The sequence below is a fragment of the Bombyx mori genome, chromosome 24 (assembly GCF_030269925.1).
Source record: "Bombyx mori chromosome 24, ASM3026992v2".
NCBI lineage: Eukaryota > Metazoa > Arthropoda > Insecta > Lepidoptera > Bombycidae > Bombyx > Bombyx mori.
The window spans coordinates 16,044,732-16,065,763 of NC_085130.1; the positions used below are offsets into that span (position 1 = coordinate 16,044,732).

At 35.7% G+C, this 21,032-nt stretch overlaps 4 protein-coding genes across 6 annotated transcripts in view; 2 read left to right on the forward strand and 2 right to left on the reverse strand.

Annotated features, from left to right (window-relative positions):
• The first annotated feature begins 966 nt into the window (after positions 1 to 966).
• Positions 967 to 3,184, forward strand: LOC119629755 (myb/SANT-like DNA-binding domain-containing protein 3). Its single transcript, XM_038016754.2, has 3 exons — positions 967 to 1,637; positions 1,835 to 1,921; positions 2,188 to 3,184. The coding sequence occupies exons 1-3, from the start codon at positions 1,248 to 1,250 to the stop codon at positions 2,464 to 2,466; spliced, it is 756 nt and encodes a 251-aa protein (XP_037872682.1). The 5' UTR covers positions 967 to 1,247; the 3' UTR covers positions 2,467 to 3,184.
• On the reverse strand, positions 2,551 to 3,882 carry LOC134201326 (putative nuclease HARBI1). The gene is made up of 2 exons (XM_062675862.1): positions 3,662 to 3,882; positions 2,551 to 3,542 (listed from the first exon to the last, which is right to left on the reverse strand). Exons 1-2 carry the CDS (start codon positions 3,880 to 3,882, stop codon positions 2,666 to 2,668), a joined length of 1,098 nt encoding a protein of 365 aa, XP_062531846.1. The 3' UTR covers positions 2,551 to 2,665.
• A 3,544-nt stretch (positions 3,883 to 7,426) lies between these two features.
• On the forward strand, positions 7,427 to 14,202 carry LOC101736000 (zinc finger protein OZF). The gene is made up of 4 exons (XM_012690619.4): positions 7,427 to 8,577; positions 9,415 to 9,548; positions 10,070 to 10,181; positions 11,422 to 14,202. Exons 1-4 carry the CDS (start codon positions 7,729 to 7,731, stop codon positions 11,674 to 11,676), a joined length of 1,350 nt encoding a protein of 449 aa, XP_012546073.3. The 5' UTR covers positions 7,427 to 7,728; the 3' UTR covers positions 11,677 to 14,202.
• Positions 14,203 to 15,507: 1,305 nt separating this feature from the next.
• The window catches only part of LOC101744895 (uncharacterized), a 103,042-nt gene continuing 97,517 nt past the window's right edge, over positions 15,508 to 21,032 (reverse strand). For all 3 annotated transcript variants that reach the window (XM_012690650.4, XM_012690648.4, XM_012690649.4), the window contains one exon: positions 15,508 to 20,904. In XM_012690650.4, coding sequence (XP_012546104.1) covers positions 20,712 to 20,904 — 193 coding nt within the window. In that variant the 3' untranslated portion in view covers positions 15,508 to 20,711. The remainder of the gene's footprint in view (positions 20,905 to 21,032) is intronic.

Consider the following 21,032-nt stretch of genomic DNA (forward strand, 5'->3'; position numbering starts at 1 on the left):
TGTGAATCCGCACGGGTAGGTACCACCGCCTTACCTATTTCTGCCGTGAAGCAGTAATGCGTTTCGATCTGAAGGGTAGGGCAGCCGTTGTAACTATACTGAAAACTTAGAACTCATATCTCAAGGTGGGTGGCGGCATTTAGGTACGTTGTAGATGTCTATAGGCTCCACTAACCACTTAACACCAGGTAGCTGTGAGCTCGTTCACCATTATAAGCAAAAAAAAATCATCTTCGTCGTCAGATTAGAAACTAGTGTGTTATAGATTTTACTTTCAAGTGAAGTACTGCATAGATGTACATAACGATAATAACTGATTTTTCTGCTGGCCGGAGCAGTTATAAAGCTACATCTAAGTCGTCGTCAGCTAAAGAAGATTTCATTTAAAGAAGACACAGCCAACTGTTTCATTTGCTCCAAGGCTACCTTGCGATTCGTCCCAGAAAAAAAATTCAGAATTATCTCTTGCAACCTCAGAGATAGTAAAATTCAAACAATTTATCTTTGACTTGCAGAAGACAGAAAACAAAATCCTAATTAAAGTTATTAAATATATGGTATTAGTAGCTATAAATATTTTATGAACAGATATGAGCACAAGTTATTTAGATAATATTCTGAAAAGCACCCCACGCTTTTTTACAATAAAATCATAACTATTATTTATTTTTCATTTTTTAGTTGAATTTAATTTTTTTCAATTTCATTTTAATATTGAATTGTCATCGGTCCTAAATAAGTATACCAAATTTCGAGTTAATCCGACGTTTTGAAGGGGGTCAAAATCATGTTCAAATATTTCGTTACATACTACATACATACGTCTGAAGCTAATAAAAGCGTATTAATAGCATTTTTTGTATGGGTAGTGCTTCGATCAATAATACTACTAGATTCGCGATTAGCGCTTCAAAAACGGCCCGAAAAATAAGACCACAAATTTATTTGTGGTCTTATTTCAAATTAGTATGGTCCAATCATAGCCAACACTAAGGCCCATAATATCATTCAGGGTTTAAACTAAGGATCAACAAAACTTCGTTCAAATTTGATCCATAGATTAAACTACTTTCGTAATATCAATACAAAAACAAACAGAGATCAGCTGAACTGTGACAATGTTATGACGTGTGGCAACATTTTGTGATCCGTTCATTCTTTTCAATCTTTTAACAATCCCAAGCTAAAATTACACATCTGTATTTGACAGTTGCATCGTTTTTCCAAATAAAATTCAATAATTCGTTATGTCCGTCGAAAATAAAACACGCGTTCCCAATTTTTCAAAATCGGAAACAGAATTGCTCACAAGCTTGGTGAGACAATATAGCCATATATTGGAAAATAAAAAAAGTGATATGACAAATAATCAGCTGAAGGAGCAAACTTGGTCAAAGCTGGCCAAAGAATTCAACAGTTTGTCGTCATTTGTGTTCAGAAGTGACAAGACTCTTCGCGCAAAGTATGACAATATAAAAAAGAGGGCCAAGACCAAATATAGTACGTTTCGGAGAAGTTTGTATGGAACAGGGGGTGGACCATCCGCTGAAATTAATTTCAGTCAAGAAGAGGAAGTGGTAATGGAGTTATCTGGGACTAGTGTGATGGGATTACCATCTCGCAATGACTGTGATGAGGTATGTATGAGTAGCTTCTAATTATATCTATCTCTATTTGTCTTATAATCAAATGACCACTGATTAAACCTATACTTTACCAAAAGTCACCAATAATGAAAGAACAGCAGAACTTCAGAACTGTTTTCTATTCTAAGCAAAAATATGATGTGAATTTTACAAAAATGGTAAATTGGTGCAATTTTGTCTTTTTACAGATAGTAATAACAAAGGAAACAAAGGAAAAATATGCCGAGACCAGCCAAGACACAGCACTTCCGGCAAAAAATAATCAAAATATACTGGTGTGTATTAATTTTATATAAAAAAAAATCTGCCTATTCCCAATCCTAACAAGAACAGTGCTTTGCAGAATATACCACAGTAGGCCTGTGTCTATAGGCTAGTGAGAAAGTGTTAAGACATAATGTGTGCCAGAACGAGGTCCACTGTCCTGCCTGTTACTACCACAAACCATACAAGTGTTTCATTTTCTTAATCTGAAAGCCTGAAGCTGGGAGGACTTTAAAATTTGTTTTTATTAAACTGATTTGTATTTTCTTTGCCTTAGATTGATGAAAAAATTATTGAATCAGAAACCCCAAAGAGCAGTAATTTTCTATTAAAGAGAAAAATATCTACACCCCTCACCAAAAAGAATCCAGAAGTGTTCAATAAAACAATGAACAATTATAGTGCCTTGGCCAATAAAAAAATTAAATTACTGGACGCACAAATTGACAATTTAAATAAAAAACAAGAACAAGAAGTAAAGGAGCATGAACTGAGATGTACACTTCTACAATTAGAAATTGACATTAAAAAAAAAGTACTCGATAGTTTTAATTAATTGATAAAATGCGTTGTAATTAAATATATATGTAATTGTAAATTGTTGTAACTGTGTAATTAAATGTAATAAAAAAAGATGAGGTTGTTTTCATTTCATATTAAAAATTGGTTTTATTAAACATATAAAGGACAATAGTTCAAATATAGTAGTAAATTTACTTTATATTTTGATTTTCCTTTTTTTAAAAGGAATTCAGCTATTGTAAACTGCTAAAGTAATTGTCAATTAACATTTGCCTTCTATAACTATTGTTGCTGTAATTGCTGCTGAGGGTGGTATCTTGGTTGTTATCACTGCCAGTTACATCAATGATATTTTCTAAGTTAACATCTAAGTTAGGCATGACATCATTATGCTTGATACACAAGTTGTGTAAAATGGCTGTTGCAACAATGATATCTTGTACCAGTTCAACTTTGGTCTTAATTCCCAATGACAAAACTGGAAACCGTCTCTTCCATATGCCAAATGCCCTCTCTATACAATTCCGAGTTCGTATATGAGACTCATTGTATAGTTTCTCAGCTTCTGTGACAGGATTTTGTAGAGGTGTCAATAGATATTTTTTGTTCGGATATCCAGCATCACCGAGAAGAACTAGTTGGCCCATCTGACCTGATTCAAAAATAGCACAGAGTCTGCTATTTTGAAAAATGGTACTGTCATGGCTTGCCCCCGGCCATCTAGCCACAATATTCGAAAATTTCAAGTCTGAATTGCAAACTGCCTGAGTATTTAAGGAAAAATAGCCTTTCCTATTCCTAAAACACTCTGCATTTTGTCCACCTGGTGATTGAATCCGTATATGAGTACAATCAAGGGCTCCATACACTAGAGGAAACCTAGCCATATTGTAGAATCCATTCTGATGTTTCCTTTTGTCTTCTTCAGAATCTTGCAGCATTATATATCGGCATCGTCTTGATGCAATCGCTTCGGTAACTTTTTTAATAGCTTTTCCTGCTGTCGTTTGGTGAACACCACTGAAATCGCCAACAGTAATTTGCATGCATCCAGTAGCATAATAACGCAAGGTTAATAATAACTGGTTACACGCTGACAATGCATGATTCCTGCAATAAAAAAGTACCTAATAACATTACAGTACAAATAAACATTAGGTAATATATACTCAATACTATATATTTAATGGGTACTTTAAAAAAAGTCCTGTAAATAAAGTCCGCCTTACCGATTTGTGGGGTGTGATATGTCATTAGCAATTTCTTCTAAAATCGTAAAAGCTGTATTCTTAGATACACGAAAACGACGTATAAACTCCGTATCGTCCCACTTAACGAAATTGTTTTCTCTTGGTCTGACTAGATAAGGTCTGTTAAAATACGAATTGAAGTCATTGAGAATTTCTAAATCTTCAATATCAGAATCAGTGTCTTCATTCCACTCAGCCATTTTATAACACTATAAATGCCTACTTTTGTTAACAATTAAATTTTTACTTAATTTTACCTAATACTTATCTCTATTTACTGACACTAACTTTATATTACATTTACTTTGACAGGAAACAACAGCTGTTAATTTCGAGCAGCCATTTTAAAAAGAGCAGTTTAAACCCAACTCATGGTTTAAACGCTCCCTCATGGTCGTTTAAACTTTGCGATAGTTTAAACTCTGAAGGGCAGTTTAACTTTGATTGAAATTACGAGTTGATCTTCAGTGACAGTTTAAACCTTCGATTTTAGTTTAAACTACGATTGATATTATGGGCCTAAGACGTCAAAACGCTGCAATGCGCGTTCAAAAACTGAGTAAAAAACCACCGTAACACCAAGGTTTTGGAAGGAATATCTTTTTTTGGTAAATTTATATTATTAAGTGTTTTTCATAAAATAATAAACACAATTATATTGTAAATAAAACACAATTTACGAATATTGTAATTGTTTGGCCAATGTTTGCAACAAGGCACCAACTATTGTAACAAACATCACCAATTCTTGAACAGGGAATGCATAGAGTAGTTTTGTTATTTTTTAATGTTATTTTTGTTTGTAGATTTCCTAGTAGCCCCTTGTCGCTGTGCACAATGGATATATATTGTCACGAAAGAAAGAGGAGAAGAAATATAGAACCCTTATAAAAATTCTAGAATTGTTCAATGGTAGTGGCAAATCAATGCAAAAAAGTATTAAAAAAAACTTTATATGTATGTGTAAATATTTTAAGCGTATATGCTGAAAAGGATTTGTTTTCTGGGGGAAACGAACACAGCCATAAAATAAGCCTAAATTAAACTGATTATAGAAAAATTCATTGATATAAGATTACATTATATTTGTAAAAAAGAAACCGCTCATATAAAAATGACTTCTAAAAGACAGCTTTATAACAAACTGAATCTGTTTAAAGGTAATTAAACCTACATTATTGTTTTAATTACTTCTGTATAAAGAATACGTGGAAAACATGTTTCGTGTTTCCTTTCATATTTTTTTTACTTTATTCAATTTTATTTTTTATCACCTATTTGTTGTAATAGCGGCAATGTAAAATATTACTACTTTTTTGAATCGGTCAAAAATAGTTGCAACCATACAAAACCAACCTAAAACAAATATGTATATTCTGCAACTCTATGTCTTTCAATACTTACTGTGTTCTGAGCATTGAAATGTAATACCAAGAACTACATCTAGTTCCACAATACAATAAGCACGAAATTTTAAACAAATATTTTTAACCTTATAAATTAGGCTTTAAGTATCATTTTAGAATAAATATTTTTGTACTGATGATTTTTTATGTTTAAGTGACATTTTAAATTTATTCCATAATATTCTTTTTCTGACGAAAGGACCTAAATACATATATTTTGCAATGGTAATTAAACTTTATGTTTAAGTATTAAGGTTCATAATAAACTGAAGTCGTTAACATTATTAAACTTTTTTCTAAGAAATGAAGATGTTTTCGTGTCTGCAAACGTGGCCACTGGAGCGTCTTATTTTTGTTCCTGATCCTTAATCTAGTACTATTATTGATCGAAGGGGTAGTGCCATGTCCCCAAACAAACAATTGAAGAGAAGCATCACTGAATCAGATGTCCCCAAACAAACCATTGAACAGAAGCATCACTGAATCAGATGTCCCCAAGCAAACAATTGAACAGAGGCCTCACTGAATCACATGTCCCCAAGCAAACAATTGAACAGAGGCCTCACTGAATCACATGTCCCCAAACAAACTATTGAACAGAGGCCTCACTGAATCACATGTCCCCAAGCAAACAATTGGATAGAGGCATCACTGAATCAGATGTCCCCAAAAAACTATTGAACAGAAGCATCACTGAATCACATGTCTCCAAAGCAAACCATTGAACAGAGGCATCACTGAATCGTATGTCCCCAAACAAACTATTGAACAGAAGCATCACTGAGTCACATGTCCCCAAACAAACCATTGAACAGAGGCATCACTGAATTAGATGTCCCCAAACAAACTATTGAACAGAATCATCACTGAATCACATGTCCTCAAAGAAACAACTGAACAGAGGCCTCACTGAATCGTATGTCCCCAAACAAACAATTGAACAGAGGCCTCACTGAATCACATGTCCCCAAACAAACAATTGAACAGAGGCATCACTGAATTATAGCTATAACTCGTATTTTAATATTTTCTTCTTAGATACAGAAACCGTCGTACCGTCCCTCAGAAGCGCGAACAATTGATTGTTTCTTTTTTTTCCCACCTAAGCTTGCTTTGAGAAGCTATAGCTGGAAACAAATTATCGGACGCGGCTGACAGGCGCGGCTGATAAGCGTGATCTAGAATATGAATACAAACTGAGCTGTGCCAACTATCGGAGGTAAGTCGTGGACATAACCTTTGACTGACCTTGAGCCTTCGGATTTCCGACAGAAATCTGGCGCGCCGGATGTTTTTGTCAGCCGAAAACGTACGCGGACTACGTGAGAGTTTTCACGTGCGCATCTACGTAAAAATGGATGAACGAATTGTGGAGTGTACGGAACAGGGAATTACTGTGTAATCAAATATCATCATTTCTGTCTGGACAACATAAAGCAGCCGACACTAATTCAAGAAAATCCTCACTTGCACTACTCGACATGTTTCTTTGTTTAGGTACAGTTTTTTGTGGAATATTTTTTTTTATTTTTTTTTTATTGCCTTTGTAGGCAGACGGGCATACGGCCCACCTGATGGTGAGTGGATACCGTCGCCCATGGACTTCAGCAATGCCAGGGGCAGAGCCAAGCCGCTGCCTACATCCAAGCCGCTGCCTACGAAATAGACATTGGAACATTAGATAGACATTGGAACGCGTCCGCAAGCAACGTCCCCAAAGATTGTGCGGCTTTCAGTCGCGTCCATAGAGCTAGTATTTTACCTAGCAATCCAGTTGTAGGTAGTTATTAACTCCATGGCCGCGTCCCTCAGCCGCGTCCGATAATTTGTTTCCAGTTTATGTCAGTGTAACCGGGCGAGAATGTTTCGGACAAAAACGGCGCTATTTATAGGCGCTGTACCCCTCTACATTATTTTTACAATCGTGTTAGGATATATTTTAATCTACTACTACTATACCAATCTATACTATAAGTACTAATAATGTACATACACAAAATTCTAACTTATTCAAGAATTGTAATTTAGAATAAAATAAATCTTATAGTCATTAAAAGATTTTGTTATTAAATAACCTTTCCGTACTTTATCATATTAATATACGTAAAATTTAAGTAATAACCTAAGCTTTCTTAAGTTAAACAATTTCAACTAAGATTAGTTTTTATTATAAGTTGTCATTTCTCTCAAGAATCCCGAGATGTCCACTTTTATTTTACTTAAAGGTTTCATGTATCAATTAATTCTACATTTCGCCGCCGAAAAATTAAAATTCAATTTCTGAACGAAATCTTGCTGACTATATGTCATCTGTGTCATCTTAAATAACCACTTTTTTACTGAGATTATATTTCACCCCATCTCATTTCATTTAATTTCCAGTCAATTTATTACTGTTTCATATTAATCAACTTCATTTCATTTCTCTTCAACATCATTTTCATTAAAAAGGAAAAATTAGGGTGTATGATATAATGCCTTTGTCTTTCCAATTAGAAAAATAGAACTATTACTACTGTCTGCTGTGATAGAATGTCAAAAGTTGAAGAAACTTTGTTATTGTTTTCATCAAGATAATAAAAAGATACTAAAATTATAATTTGTGTAAGATTATGAATTAAAATTAAAAATTAATAAAAAATGTCATGGAAACGATTGTATCTGAACAGCGATAAATATACATACGAATATTTTCGTCAAGGGAAAGTATGTAGAATCTGTTGGCAGACGAATGCGTCTAAAGAGATCACGAATATATGCGACAAAGACGTTAAAATATCATTACTCGATAAAATCGTTTACTGTTTGAACATTAAACTGTTGCCGTGGCCCGACATCAATGGGATATGCGACGAATGTTGCAACGAAATCGAACAGTTTTACGAATTCAAAACCTTCTGCAGCAAAGCAGACAACAAACTTCAGGAAATCTACAAGATCGGCTTCGAAGCGAAACGCCAGGCCGACATCAAAATAGAGACGAACGATTTTTTGAATTTGGAATCGCCGCATTTGGATTCCGATTTCGAAGAGAATCACCGGCCAGTTACAGAGAAAAAAGTAAAGAAAATACGAATGAAACATAAAGCCCCCCATTCATCGTCGTACTGTACGCTGTGCTTGTTGGACATGGAGAGCGTTGAGAAATTGAAGTCGCACAAAGCAGAGGCTCACGGAATCGAATTAGACGGGACCTTCAAGTGTTTCGGCTGCGAGAAAAAATGTAAAACGTGGAAAACGAGACAGAGTCACGAGATATATTTCTGTAAAGGCCTGAAAGATGGATTTAAGTGTTCGATATGCAATCGGTACTTGCCGAAACGTAGGACTTACGAGGCTCACATCCGGGACCACATACACAACAGGAAGATAAAACTCCCGGAGAAATTGTTCAAGTGCAACAAATGTTTGCAGTGCTTCAAAACGAAGCAGAGTCTAACGGAACACAGCGAAGAACACCAGGAGACGAAGAAAAACTTTGTATGTGACGTAAGTATATGAAATCTCATACATACATTTCTATTATAAGCTTTACTGAAACAATGTTATATGAGTTATATTACAATACTTTTTTTTTTATAAAGAATGTGGCTCCAACGCTTTTGGCATTGATTTTGCCAATGTCAAAGTATTTATAAAAATGACAGGTGCTTAGAGAGGAAAAAAAAAACTAAATCTAAATACAAATAAATTTTGGTAGGTTTTTTCATACGCGAATCTGTGGTTTTAAGAGCAGCATAAACAAATATATGTTAGACTAACTACTTTAGAGATAAATATTATTAGCAGATAAAAACGTTCACAGAATATTTACATGTTTAGAATAGACTAAAGTTAATAAACAATTAATATTAATAGGCCGGAGAATGTCATTTGGAGTTACAATACTTATTATAACTTTGGTGTGTTACTCTGTGATTATTTATTATGCATTATGTGTAGATTAATTATAATTGCATTTGAGTGATAACTGTGTGGCAGGAGAAGTCCTGGTCGCCATGTACACACTTGAGGCACTGTGGAGAGTGAGATAAGGACTGCAGAGGTGACTTGAAGTGGTGTCAAGGAGCATGCGCAAGACAGGGTCTAGTGGAGACAACTTGTGATTGCCCTATGTACCAGCAGGGTACCCTAGGACAACAACAACAACAACAAAAACATGTGTAGAAATGGCTTTTGTTTCCTGAATGTAATATATTAGTATGTGGTACTGTGAGCGCAAATTATTTTATTGTCTGTAGAATAGGAATAGCTTTAATCAATATAGAAACAAGCCTTCTCTTTGTTGTATTTGTTAGCTAAATACACCTCAATTTTTTTCCTTAGGCTTGTGGAAGGGTATTTTCTAGACAAGACTATCTGCACAAACACAAGCTCACCCACACAGGAGTCAGGAGATACGGCTGTCCGCACTGCAATTTCAAAGCAACGCAGAGATCTTCACTTACAGTTCACATCAGGTGAGTTTTGTAATAAAAAAATTGACCAATAATGGTAGGAATAATTATTAAAAACCTGTCATTAGAACATAAAAATAAATGATACCAGATTGAAAGGTGGGTCAGCGGATGAACAGTAGAACAGATGTCTATGGGCTCTGGTTAACACTTAACAGCAAGTGGGCTGTGAGCTTTTTCATCAATCTAATCAATAAAACCTCGTGGTATTAGACAAGTTTTAGTTTTTACTGGTGGTAGGATCTCTTGTGAGCTGGCACGGGTAGGTACCACCGCCCTGCCTATTTCTGCTGTGAAGCAGTAATGGGTTTCGGTTTGAAGGGTGGGGCAGCCGTTGTAACTATACTTGAGACCTAAGAACTTATATCTCAAGGTGGGTGGCGCATTTACGTTGTAGATGTCTATGGGCTCCAGTAACCATTTAACACCAGGTGGGTAGTGAGCTCATCCACCCATCTAAGCAATAAAAAAAGTTGCTGCTGCCTATCATCCTTATTCTTAGCATCCTCTGATTGATATTCCAGGAAGCACACGGGTGAGAAGCCGTACAGTTGTGACGTGTGCCCACAGCGGTGTATATCTAGTTCGAACCTGCGGGCTCATAGACGGAGACACCTCGGTCTAAAGAAGTTTGAGGTAATCAACGTGGTACACTAAATTCTTTCAAAGCAGTCTCTCTCTTTCTATCTCTCTCTCTGTCTCTATCTCTCTTTTTCCCTCAGAGCGCCACGCGAGGAAAATGTTGTTCCTTCCATAACTTCACCCTTTACTTACAGTAGCCACAGTACGATGACCCATTTTGAACTTTTGCATTGAAAATGCATGTATCATCTTATTGATTTTGCGCATTTGACTTCATGACATTTTCTTACGAATTACTCTACAGTTATTACATATACTTCTTGTTTTGTTTTGTTTATTTTGAGTAATACTTGTCGTATACCCTTACCTACCCGCTATGGCAGAAATAGATACCAGTAAATGTTGGTATGATTAGTGTTAATCTAAGTTGAACTGCTTAATATTAAAATTGCTTAACTTGAGAAACGCTTAGGTTATAGCTTAAATTTTATGTATATTAACAAGATAATGTAAGGAAATTTGTAACACAAATTGAAAGAGATATTTAAAAAAAACTAAAAAGGTTTTATATAAAAACTAGCGGACCCCACAGACGTTGTCCCGCAAAAATTCATTCACGTCGATCCAGCCGTTTAGTTGTAGTATAGATAAATAACCTAGATACCGACTGCAGCGTCCTCTGCCGGGCTGATTTGTGAATCTAAACCATCCCGGGTGGCACCCAAACGCATACAAAAAAAATCATTTAAATCGGTCCAGCCGTTTAGGAGTTCAGTGACAAAAACACGCACAGAAGAAATATATAAAGATTGCATAAAAAAACATGTGTGGCACTCGGGGACTGCCGCGGTAAAGCATAACATTTTTTATCAACTTATGCAATTATGATTAGACAATAATAATTTCATATTAAAACAATAATAAAATAAGACCACGCTATATTTATAAACATTAACAAAAGCAAAATATTAACTGTCCCCTTCACACTCATAAGCTAGACCGCGCGAGAGAGAGATAGGCAGACTTTTCATGATGCGCATGTAGTGCGACGTCACGCCGCGCGCTTATTCACAAACACTATACAAGCGCAACCTGTGAATGTGTTGAACGCGAGTTACATGTTAGGTTTTTCTTTCGTTACGGAATTTCTTGATTCGGTCGCCGCGCTCAAAGCCCGCGGATAAAAGCTATGCAATGGCCTAAAAAAACAGTTTTGCGTCTTTCTGAAACTCTCGAAATCGTTTGGTCTTCGTATTATATATATTATGAAGATGGATCGTGTTAAATTTTCCAGTGTCCGATCTGCAATAAGAAGTTCGGTTACAAGACCAGCCTAGAGGAGCACGTGTCTTCGAACCACGGCCGCACCGAGCAGCACACGTGCGACCACTGCAGCGCCACGTACAGCCGGAAGCGTGGCCTGCAGCGACACCTGGCGGCGAAGCACGCGAAACAGAACGGAGCCGCAATGGAAAGCGAACCGAACCCGCAAGACAATAAAAACGTAATGAAAGGTTACGATTTGAAAATGGAAAAGTTCTGTTGGTAGTTTGGTTTTAGTGTTGACAGTAAGTAGCTTGAGTGACGTGTTGGCGGCGAAACACGCGAAACAGAACGGAGCCGCAATGGAAAGCGAACCGAACGCGCCCGACGATAAATCCGAAAACGCAATGAAAGGCTACGATTTGAAAATGGAAAAGTTCTGTTGGTAGTTTGGTTTTAGTGTTGAGAGTAGCTTGAGTGACGCGTTGGCGGCGAAGCACGCGAAACAGAACGGAGCCCGCAATGGAAAGCGAACCGAACCCGCAAGACAATAAAAACGCAATGAAAGGTTACGATTTGAAAATGGAAAAGTTCTGTTGGTAGTTCAGTTTTAGTGTTGACAGTAGCTTGAGTGTGGGTGTAGGTCACCGGTGCCCTACGCGGCGCACTGAAGTAATTATGTCGACTATAATTAATTGAAATTATAAGTTTGAAAATTATTATGGTTCTATTGTCAAAGATTAATAAACTTAGATAATCACAGATTTCGCCAAGACTACACTATAGATAAATAATATTAAAGACAAACAATATTAATCTATTCTCAATTTGACCACAGACTATAACAATAAACAAAAGAGTATGTATGCGTGTGTGTGTCAGATACATGGTAGTGTGTGTAACCTTTTTTATTTATATAATGCCTTAATTTTAACTTTTTAATTTTTACTTGTGGTAGGACGTCTTGTCAGTCCGCACGGGTAGGTATCAGCACCCTGCCTATTTCTGCCGTGAAGCAGTAATGCGTTTCGGTTTGAAGGGTGGGGCAGCCGTTGTAACTATACTTGAGACCTTAGAACTTATATCTCAAGGTGGTTGGCGCATTTACGTTGTAGATGTCTATGGGCTCCAGTAACCACTTAACACCAGTTGGGCTGTGAGCTCGTCCACCCATCTAAGCAATAAAAAAGAAATAATAATAATAATGCATAATTAAAAAATTTTTAGCATTCAGCACTCCTTCTCTATATTCTCTATAAGTGTGGGAAATTTCATAGGTACTCCTCTGTCCGCGCAATTTTCGTAAAAAACGGGATACAAAGTTTATGCTTCACGCATTAATATATAGATTTATGTTACTAACACGCCTGAATATCTAGTAGTCTCTGGGAAAGACGAATCCGAAGATACAGAGAATGAATCTATTTCTAAGATACGTAAAAGACTAAAACTTAGATTAATAAACCAAAAGAAGGCAAAGTTAGTCAATCCAGGCGCCTCAGTACAGAAATCGACGTAATTACTTCAGTGCGCCGCGTAGGTCATCGGTGACCTACACGACAGTCGAAGGGTTAGGGAGAAATTTATCGTGAACATTTTTATTATATCGAGGGTAGGCGGGTTTTGAATACACGTATTGGTACCAGCCTCCTTCCTATTTCATTCCAGACTGAATGTAGACTGAAAGAGTCTACTCGTTATCCTAACATAGAGGCTTGTATGTCATAATCCTTTGAGCGCGAACCGTCGATATATCGACTCTCTATTGATGCGTGTAAAGTGCAGAGCGTCGAAATACCGACTCGATGCCGCAGTTCGATTGTAGGTATTAGTTATCGACCTGTACGGACGTGTCTTAGCGCGGGCGTGTATGTACAACGTTTTTAATAAGTTAATAAACATTTATAAGTAGCTATTTAAAATTATTTTGCTGTGAATTTAGTATTGATTTTTGTTTTTTTTTAAATTAAAGGTTTTTTTTTCTTAAATCCTCTAGAGATTTCTACAAAATATGTGAATTTTTTTATGTCATAATGTCTTGGAAATCGATGAGCACCGTCTGCACGCACGAAAAAGTGTCACGTTCCGCCTGAGCGTGCAAGCGAGAGCGCGGAACGAGCGATAGAGAGGCACGATCCGCCCAAGCGTTGGCTTGCGACACATTTATCTCTCTTCTCACGTGACGTCAGAGCTAACAGTTCGAATGGTTCTGCTACTGACGTTATCACGTAAAACTATCGTCTATAAATCGACTTTACAACAGTCAATATTTTTTTTAAATTACTTAGTGAATTCAAAGTCTTATTTATATTGTTGGAGAGCTATTGTTCTTTCGAGGCAGATATAAAGACTGGATCTTTGGCACCAGTGCGGGTTCGAAATATGGGCCACTACTTATACTACTAATTCGGGTTGTTGGTTGACATACGCTGATACAGTATTGGGTGAAGGCTGATGTCGTTTCGCCGGATAATCTCTCGACCACTCCAGAGGAAGAGATAACTTGATAAAAAAAAATGTATACTCGTAATGACAACTCAAGAGATGTCTCATATAAGCAGTTCGATTTATTAATGAGTATGTAAATAATTGATGTTTTATTTATGACCTTAATACGACAGGTAAAGCATAAATCTCGTATGTAAAAAGTAAAATGAATTCGAATTAAATTTTTTTTAGTTTTATCTGTAATTGTATTGGGCGGTTGCTCTTAAAAGCAATTGAGCCGTCCGCCAGCGTATTCTAAGCTACATTTTATTTAAATGAAATAAGAATAAATTATTATTAAATTGACATCGTGCAATTAATAAAACTGTCATTTCATTTCTTAGTACATATTTAGAACAATGCAACCTTTTTTTAAATATTTAAAACGATGAAACCTTCTTTAAGTCACATTATGAATTTTGACAACAGCGCCATCTTACATTTAATATTGGAGTTAATCGTAAAGGCGCCATCTAGCGTCGAGTAGGTACACGAAGTGTATAAAGCGTAATTGGCGGGATGCTTTTTCAATCTGACATTGTAAAGCAATTATCTAATTTTGAAAATTAGTTTATTTACTTTATGAAGAGTTGTTTTTGTCATGTTAGTAATTTATTTGACAGTTAAAAATTGTGTTCATGTAACAACTTCAACGTGTGATATATTTTGTTTTATGCATGAATTGACGTGAATCAAAAAAGTAATAAAAATGTTCTTTCTTACGAACGATGATACGCTTATTTTTTTATTGCTTAGATGGCTGGACGAGCTCACGGCCTACTTAGTGTTAAGTGTTTATCAGAATGCGCAGACATCAACAAGGTAAGGCAGTGTTCACCTTGAGACATGAGTTCTAGTCTCAGGTTTACAGTACAACGGTTGCCTTACCCTTCAAACCGAAACGCATTACTGCTTCACGGCAGAAATAGGCAGGGTGGTGGAACCTACCCGTGCGGACTCACAAGACGGTACCACCAGTAAAAATCCAGTAACCACTTAACATCAGGTGGGCTGTGAGCTCGTCCACACACCTAAGCAATAAATAAAAATAAAAAAGGCGATATGTGCAAGAGGGGAGTGAGCGAATAAATGGTATATGATTAGCGTGACCATTATTTTTTTTTGTCAAAGCGGGACATCTGCGAAATTATATAATATAAAAAGTATTTAGTGCTTTACAAGTATTTTCTTATAGAAAATAGAATAACACAAAGGAATCAAAGCACTAAACACAAAATAGTTAGTACACTTTAATAGTCTGTAGCTCTTTTGTTAAATTAGCCCATTTAAACACTTTAAGCTCTGTTGCATTGAAAAATAAATTTATCGTTTGGTATTTTTGCAAAAGCGAAACTATGTAGGCCTCACTGGGCACAGCGGGACAGAATGCCCGAAAGCAGGACTGTCCCGCCCAAATCGGGACGTATGGTCACATTATATATTATGATAGAGGAGTATGGAAGGAGAAAACATGTTGCGCCGACCCCAGGTGACTGGGAGAAGGGCATGAGAATGATGATCGTATTTTTTTACAATGTTATTTTAAAGTAATTAAATTATTTATTTATTATATATTATTATAAATTTAAAGGAATTAAAAAATAATTTTCACGAAATAAAATGGTTTAAGTACGGAATAAAAGATTTATTTCAAATTTTTATTATTGGAATTAATTTTATTCACTAAATATTGCTTTTCTTTTTCTTTTCTAAATTAGTACATACTATATTAAACATCTAGAATCATCTTTTATGAGTTACCGAATTTTGTTTTCGAATTTCAAACAAGATTCGCGCTCTTGCATCGAATGTTCGAGAAAATAAGTGAAATTAATTATATATTTTTTGGTTACCTTATGTTACACATTGTATTGAAAAATATACTTGACTATTCTGTCAGACATTTAAAGTCTTCGTAGAAATCTCTAACATTAATCACACGACCAATACTATTAAGTATTAAGGCTTCGTCTACTGCTTATAGCGCTTATGACGCTCTGTTTGACAGTATGTCAGCTTATAGCGCTGGCGCTCTGTTTGACGGTATGTTACCATAGTAGTACAACACATCTCGGCGTCATAGCGCGGCGTTAGTTTAGCGCTCTGACGCGCGCTAAGTACGCGTTCTGTTTGACGAAGGCTTAAACATTAAAGGCTTCGTCAAACAGAACGTGTAATTAGCACGCGTCAGAGCGCTAAACTGACGCCGCGCTACGACGCCGAGATGTATCGTACTACTACGGTATTATACATAGTAGTACAACACATCTCGGCGTCATAGCGTAGCGCTCTGACGCGCGCTAATTACGCGTTCTGTTTGACGAAGCCTTTAATGTTTAAATCATAAGCATTATGCAAGTGTAGAGTAAATTAATTAAATTTCACGTTTTATTACAGCAAAGCGATTAAATCTTGTTTCAAATTGTTACATACGTAAATTCTTATTCACAATAAGTACAGACACGATCACAAAATACCTTTATTATGTAATTATATTATTATTATACACAATTATATTATTATACACTTCTATTTATATTGTCAAAACAGGAACTTTAATCTTATTGCTTATTCACTAGTCACTAATTTAATTGTGAAAACTCTAAAAGATGTGTTACGAATAAGTCCAAAAAGGTTGTGTGAGCCGTTACCGCTATTATGACTACATTTAATTTTGTCGTGCCTACGTAAACAAATCTTAAAGTAATGAAGATTGAAAGTTAGAGTTAGTAGTGGTAGTTCGATTTTTCCAACTGGAAAGGCAAAGGTATCTTCACACCATACAACCTAATCTTTTATAATTTTTTTAATGAAAAATGATAATATGAAGTGAAATGAAATGAAGTTAATTAATTTGGAACGTTAATCAATTTGTATGAAATTAAATAAAATGAAATGAAATTATATGGGATGAAATATAATCTCAGTAAAATGGTGGTTCTTTACTGAGACTTTTTCAGTGGACTTTTTGGAAGATCCCGAGAAGTTACGTCCAGCGGATTTGTTTCATTTTCCCACATTGTGCACTTTCACAGATACTAAACAGTTAATAAATCACCGTTATTAAACATTTAAACCTGAAGAAACACTAAATAGACAAAATAAAACCATTCACACAACTTCGCTCCCGTGTTCCCGCCAAAAAGTCGTTAGATTAGGTTAGGTTCATTTAAATTATTTATGGGAGTAAGAAATGACAGTAGTGAAAGACACAGGGATCGCATTCTTACCGCCTTATAAACAAATGTAGCGTGATAATTAAGTACAATGTTATACTTATTTACTACTATTTTATTGCGTCATTGGCATTGACGTACGTTCAAACTAGAAAATCGGTCCAAAAAAGATCGGTGTGAGCGAGAATGGTGGTTATAATTAAAAGGTCTTAAGGTACTAAAAATCTTTGTGTCTTCTTCTTTCTAGTATAGCAATTAGGTCCTTGCGACGCCATTGTTGCCAGTGTCGACTTTATAAAAATACTCTTCACTTAATAGAAACATACAAATTTTGTTAAGTGTATGAGCGCTTATATTTGTTTGCGTCAGTTGTGAGGGCAGTTTAGGCGGGTTTATGAGGCGTCATAAAATGGCGCGAATTACTTCGGACGTCATCAAAATGATAGACTATTTAAAAAAAAATGTAATTCTAGCTGAACATTCATAATAGTTTGTGTAAGGTTTTTAATGTTTTTTTTAGTATGATAATCAGCATCTTGCGATAACATTGTTGCCAGAGTCGAGTTAACTTAAATATTCTAAATAAAATTATATTTTCACCAACTTCAAGACGACTTTTGGACTTTTTGGCGGGAACGCGAAACATAATTATTTTAAGCAATTCCGTAGAAACACCCGACTGATTTTTCATACGAGACATCGTTCTCTACGCTTCATAGATTAAGACAGCGACTCTAACTAGTCTATTAATAAATTCCGTTGAAATTTAAATTAATTTTGAATGTTTCAGAGTTTTCACAACTAACGTTATCACGTCTACCGACTAATAAACATTTCTGTACAAAAAAACGACTTTCATCTTGAACGATGACTATTAAAAAATAATTTTATATAAAACACTTCATTACACATTTTCGTAGTATTCAGTAACTTAGATTGTAGTTTACATAATCTTATGATCAAAGTTGTAAGATATTCATAACATGGGAAGGTAGTGGTAAGAAGCGCCTGTAATACAAAGCATGCGTCAAGACAGGACCGGTCCGAGTGGCGGCACAGTGGCATGTGGCGTGATTTCGAAGATGGCGCTAAATGTGATTATATTTAATATGGAGGGTAGAAGTAAGGGACACCATCTTGTATAGGGGACAAGTTGAAAAAGTGTCCGCCTGTAAATAGCGGGTTAATGTTGGAAGACTCACCGCAATAGTGCTAGTGTAGGAAGTGGAAACGATATGAATATAGCAGTTTTAAACAGAGCGAAGTGTGCTGGATTGAAATATAAAAAAATTTCTAGAGTTGTGTAATTAAAAAATATGCAGTATGTATTTAAAATTATAACTAATTATTTTTATTACCATTTACGCTTCTTTCCTTCTTAATTTAGTATCCTACTCTAATAGTTTATGGCTATGTTTTTAAAATCTTTCCACTTGCTACTGTGGCGCCATCTTAATTGGCTCCTTTTAAGCGAACACTTTGAGGGTAGATAGATCGTGGCACGCTCAACATCGACTCCGATAAAAATTAACAAAAGATTAATCTAAAAAGTGACTTGAGATACATTATATAAGTGTGTACAGAGACTTAGTGCTAAGGGAGCTGGTGAAGATAAAATACAGTGGAAACACAAATATCAAACTCATAAAAACTTGAATCAAACATTGTGCAAACCATCTACAAAGTTTTGATCTCCAAGGCCTTCTGAGAGCATTTATGCGTCTTTTTGAGAGAGAAAAGGGAAATACAGCTATACTCAAATATGATAAACTAATTGTATCAAAATACCAAAGTAAAAGAAAATACCGGTCATCTCCAGACAATACCCCACAAATCAATATAGACAAGTATACTCAGGCTAGTAAAAAAAACAAGACAAAGCAGATTGGCAAGACAGTCACTAGGTCAAATAGTATCACAGAAGGAGTCATAAAACCTAGCATGCTCAACTTCTTAGTTAACAAAAATACAATCAAAACTAACAACAACCAAGAAAGTAACAGCGAGAATATATAGCAACTAAGCCCCTCCTACCACAAAGATGCCACAATTGAACAAAATAACATACAAAAAAATATATATATATGTATATAAAAAAAATCTTCCAACCCGGTTGGTCACCGTGGAAGAATACGACCAAAACCCTCCAGAGAAGTCACCAATAGAGGAAAGAAATACCCTAGATAAATATAAACTAAGCATTAATGGGCATCACTGGAGGAGGCCTTCACCCAATCTGGGGTTCCAGTAGATTAAATAACTACATAATATTAAGTAAACATAACTATATAATATTAAGTAAAGATAACTATATAATATTAAGTAAACATACTAATTATATTAAGTAAGTGATAAAAACTATATAAAAAAAATTATATAATATTAATATCAAATAATAAAAAAAAAAAAAAACTAACATAGATAGATTTTAAGCTATGTAAATTTACTGGAAATAAAAAGGCTTTATTATTATTATTATTATTATTAAGCGAACACTTTTGAATAGACTGATGTGGCACTCCTTACTTCTACCCTCCATAATATTTAATTGTACAACTCATTACATTAATATACATAAAATTTAAGTAATAACCTAAGCTTTTCTCAAGTTAAACAATTTCGATATGAAGTAGTTCAACTTATATTAGATTAAGCTATCACTTCTGTCGGGCGTCCCCAGACGCACAGTTTTTAATTAATTAATTGAATTTCTTTATTCATTCGAAAGGTAAAAGAAACTTTCGGATACGATCGAAAGAGACAAAAGACGGAGTTTGATATGAATGATTTTTTTTTAGGTCAATCTATAAATGTAGGTCACCGGTGCCCTACGTGGCGCACTGAAGTAAGTAATCATTTCGATTTCTCTGTACGATCTTCTTACTAAGACGCCGGCTCTAGAACTCAAGTATAATAAAAATAAAAATTATCGGTAATGCTGGGCATAATGATTTAGCGAGTAGACGTTGTTCCTATGCAACCAATACCTGCCTCAATTCGGTACAACAAAAGTTCCCAGTTTGCGCTTCCTACATTCGCATTTTCACTATTCGCGAATTAAAAAAATGCGACCCTAATTCCTATATTCGCGGCTAAAGGTTCCTTCATTCATTGATCTAATCGGTAAATAGGTCGAGTCGTTAAATCGACTAATAAAAAAGTAAAATAGACCTTATTACTACTAGGTAACGACAAAGTATATTTTTATTTTGTCACCTAGGAACGTATCCCCTATAATCCCATATATGTAAATTACCATTCCTTAATCACGTGTTCCTGTATTCGCGGCACATTTACGAAGCCATATACCGCGCCAATAAACAGCTTTTACTGTATTGCGGTATTCTCGGTACGCTGCTTGTGCGCTCAAGCTGGTCCAGAGAGCATTTGACTGAGAAAAACAAAAAAACGAAACCCCCACTCAACATTTAGGGAATGCACGTTTCACACCTAACCAGTAACTCAATAATTAATTACTGTTAATTTGTTATTTATATATTACTTATCGATTTAATATCGTACAACATAAATAGCATGACTAAACAGCCTGTATATTCTACGCTATCAACTATACGCTAGTGAAGACTCATCAAGAAGTACTTGGCACGTGTCAGTTTTGACAGCTGTCAAAAGAGCGAAGGTGTCACGCCCGTGCAGTCTAGTATCGCAGGTTGTCCCTCAAGAACGCCTGTTTCATGTAGCCTCGCCTCAAGCACTTGCCCCACCAAGACCTCTGCATGCACACTTTGACCGGCTTCAATCTGAAGCACTTCGTTTGGACGACGTTGAAGAACAGCTTCCCGACCATGTTGGAGACCGGAGTGTCGGCGAGCTTAAGGCAGGCCCGGAATCTGAAACACGCAGGTTTTTGGTTGTGTTAGATAGGTACGGGGGCTTTTAAATTTTTTGTGCCGGTAACATGGGTAACAAACAGCTTATGAATGCGATAGTAGATGTTAATGTACACCATAGAGGTTTG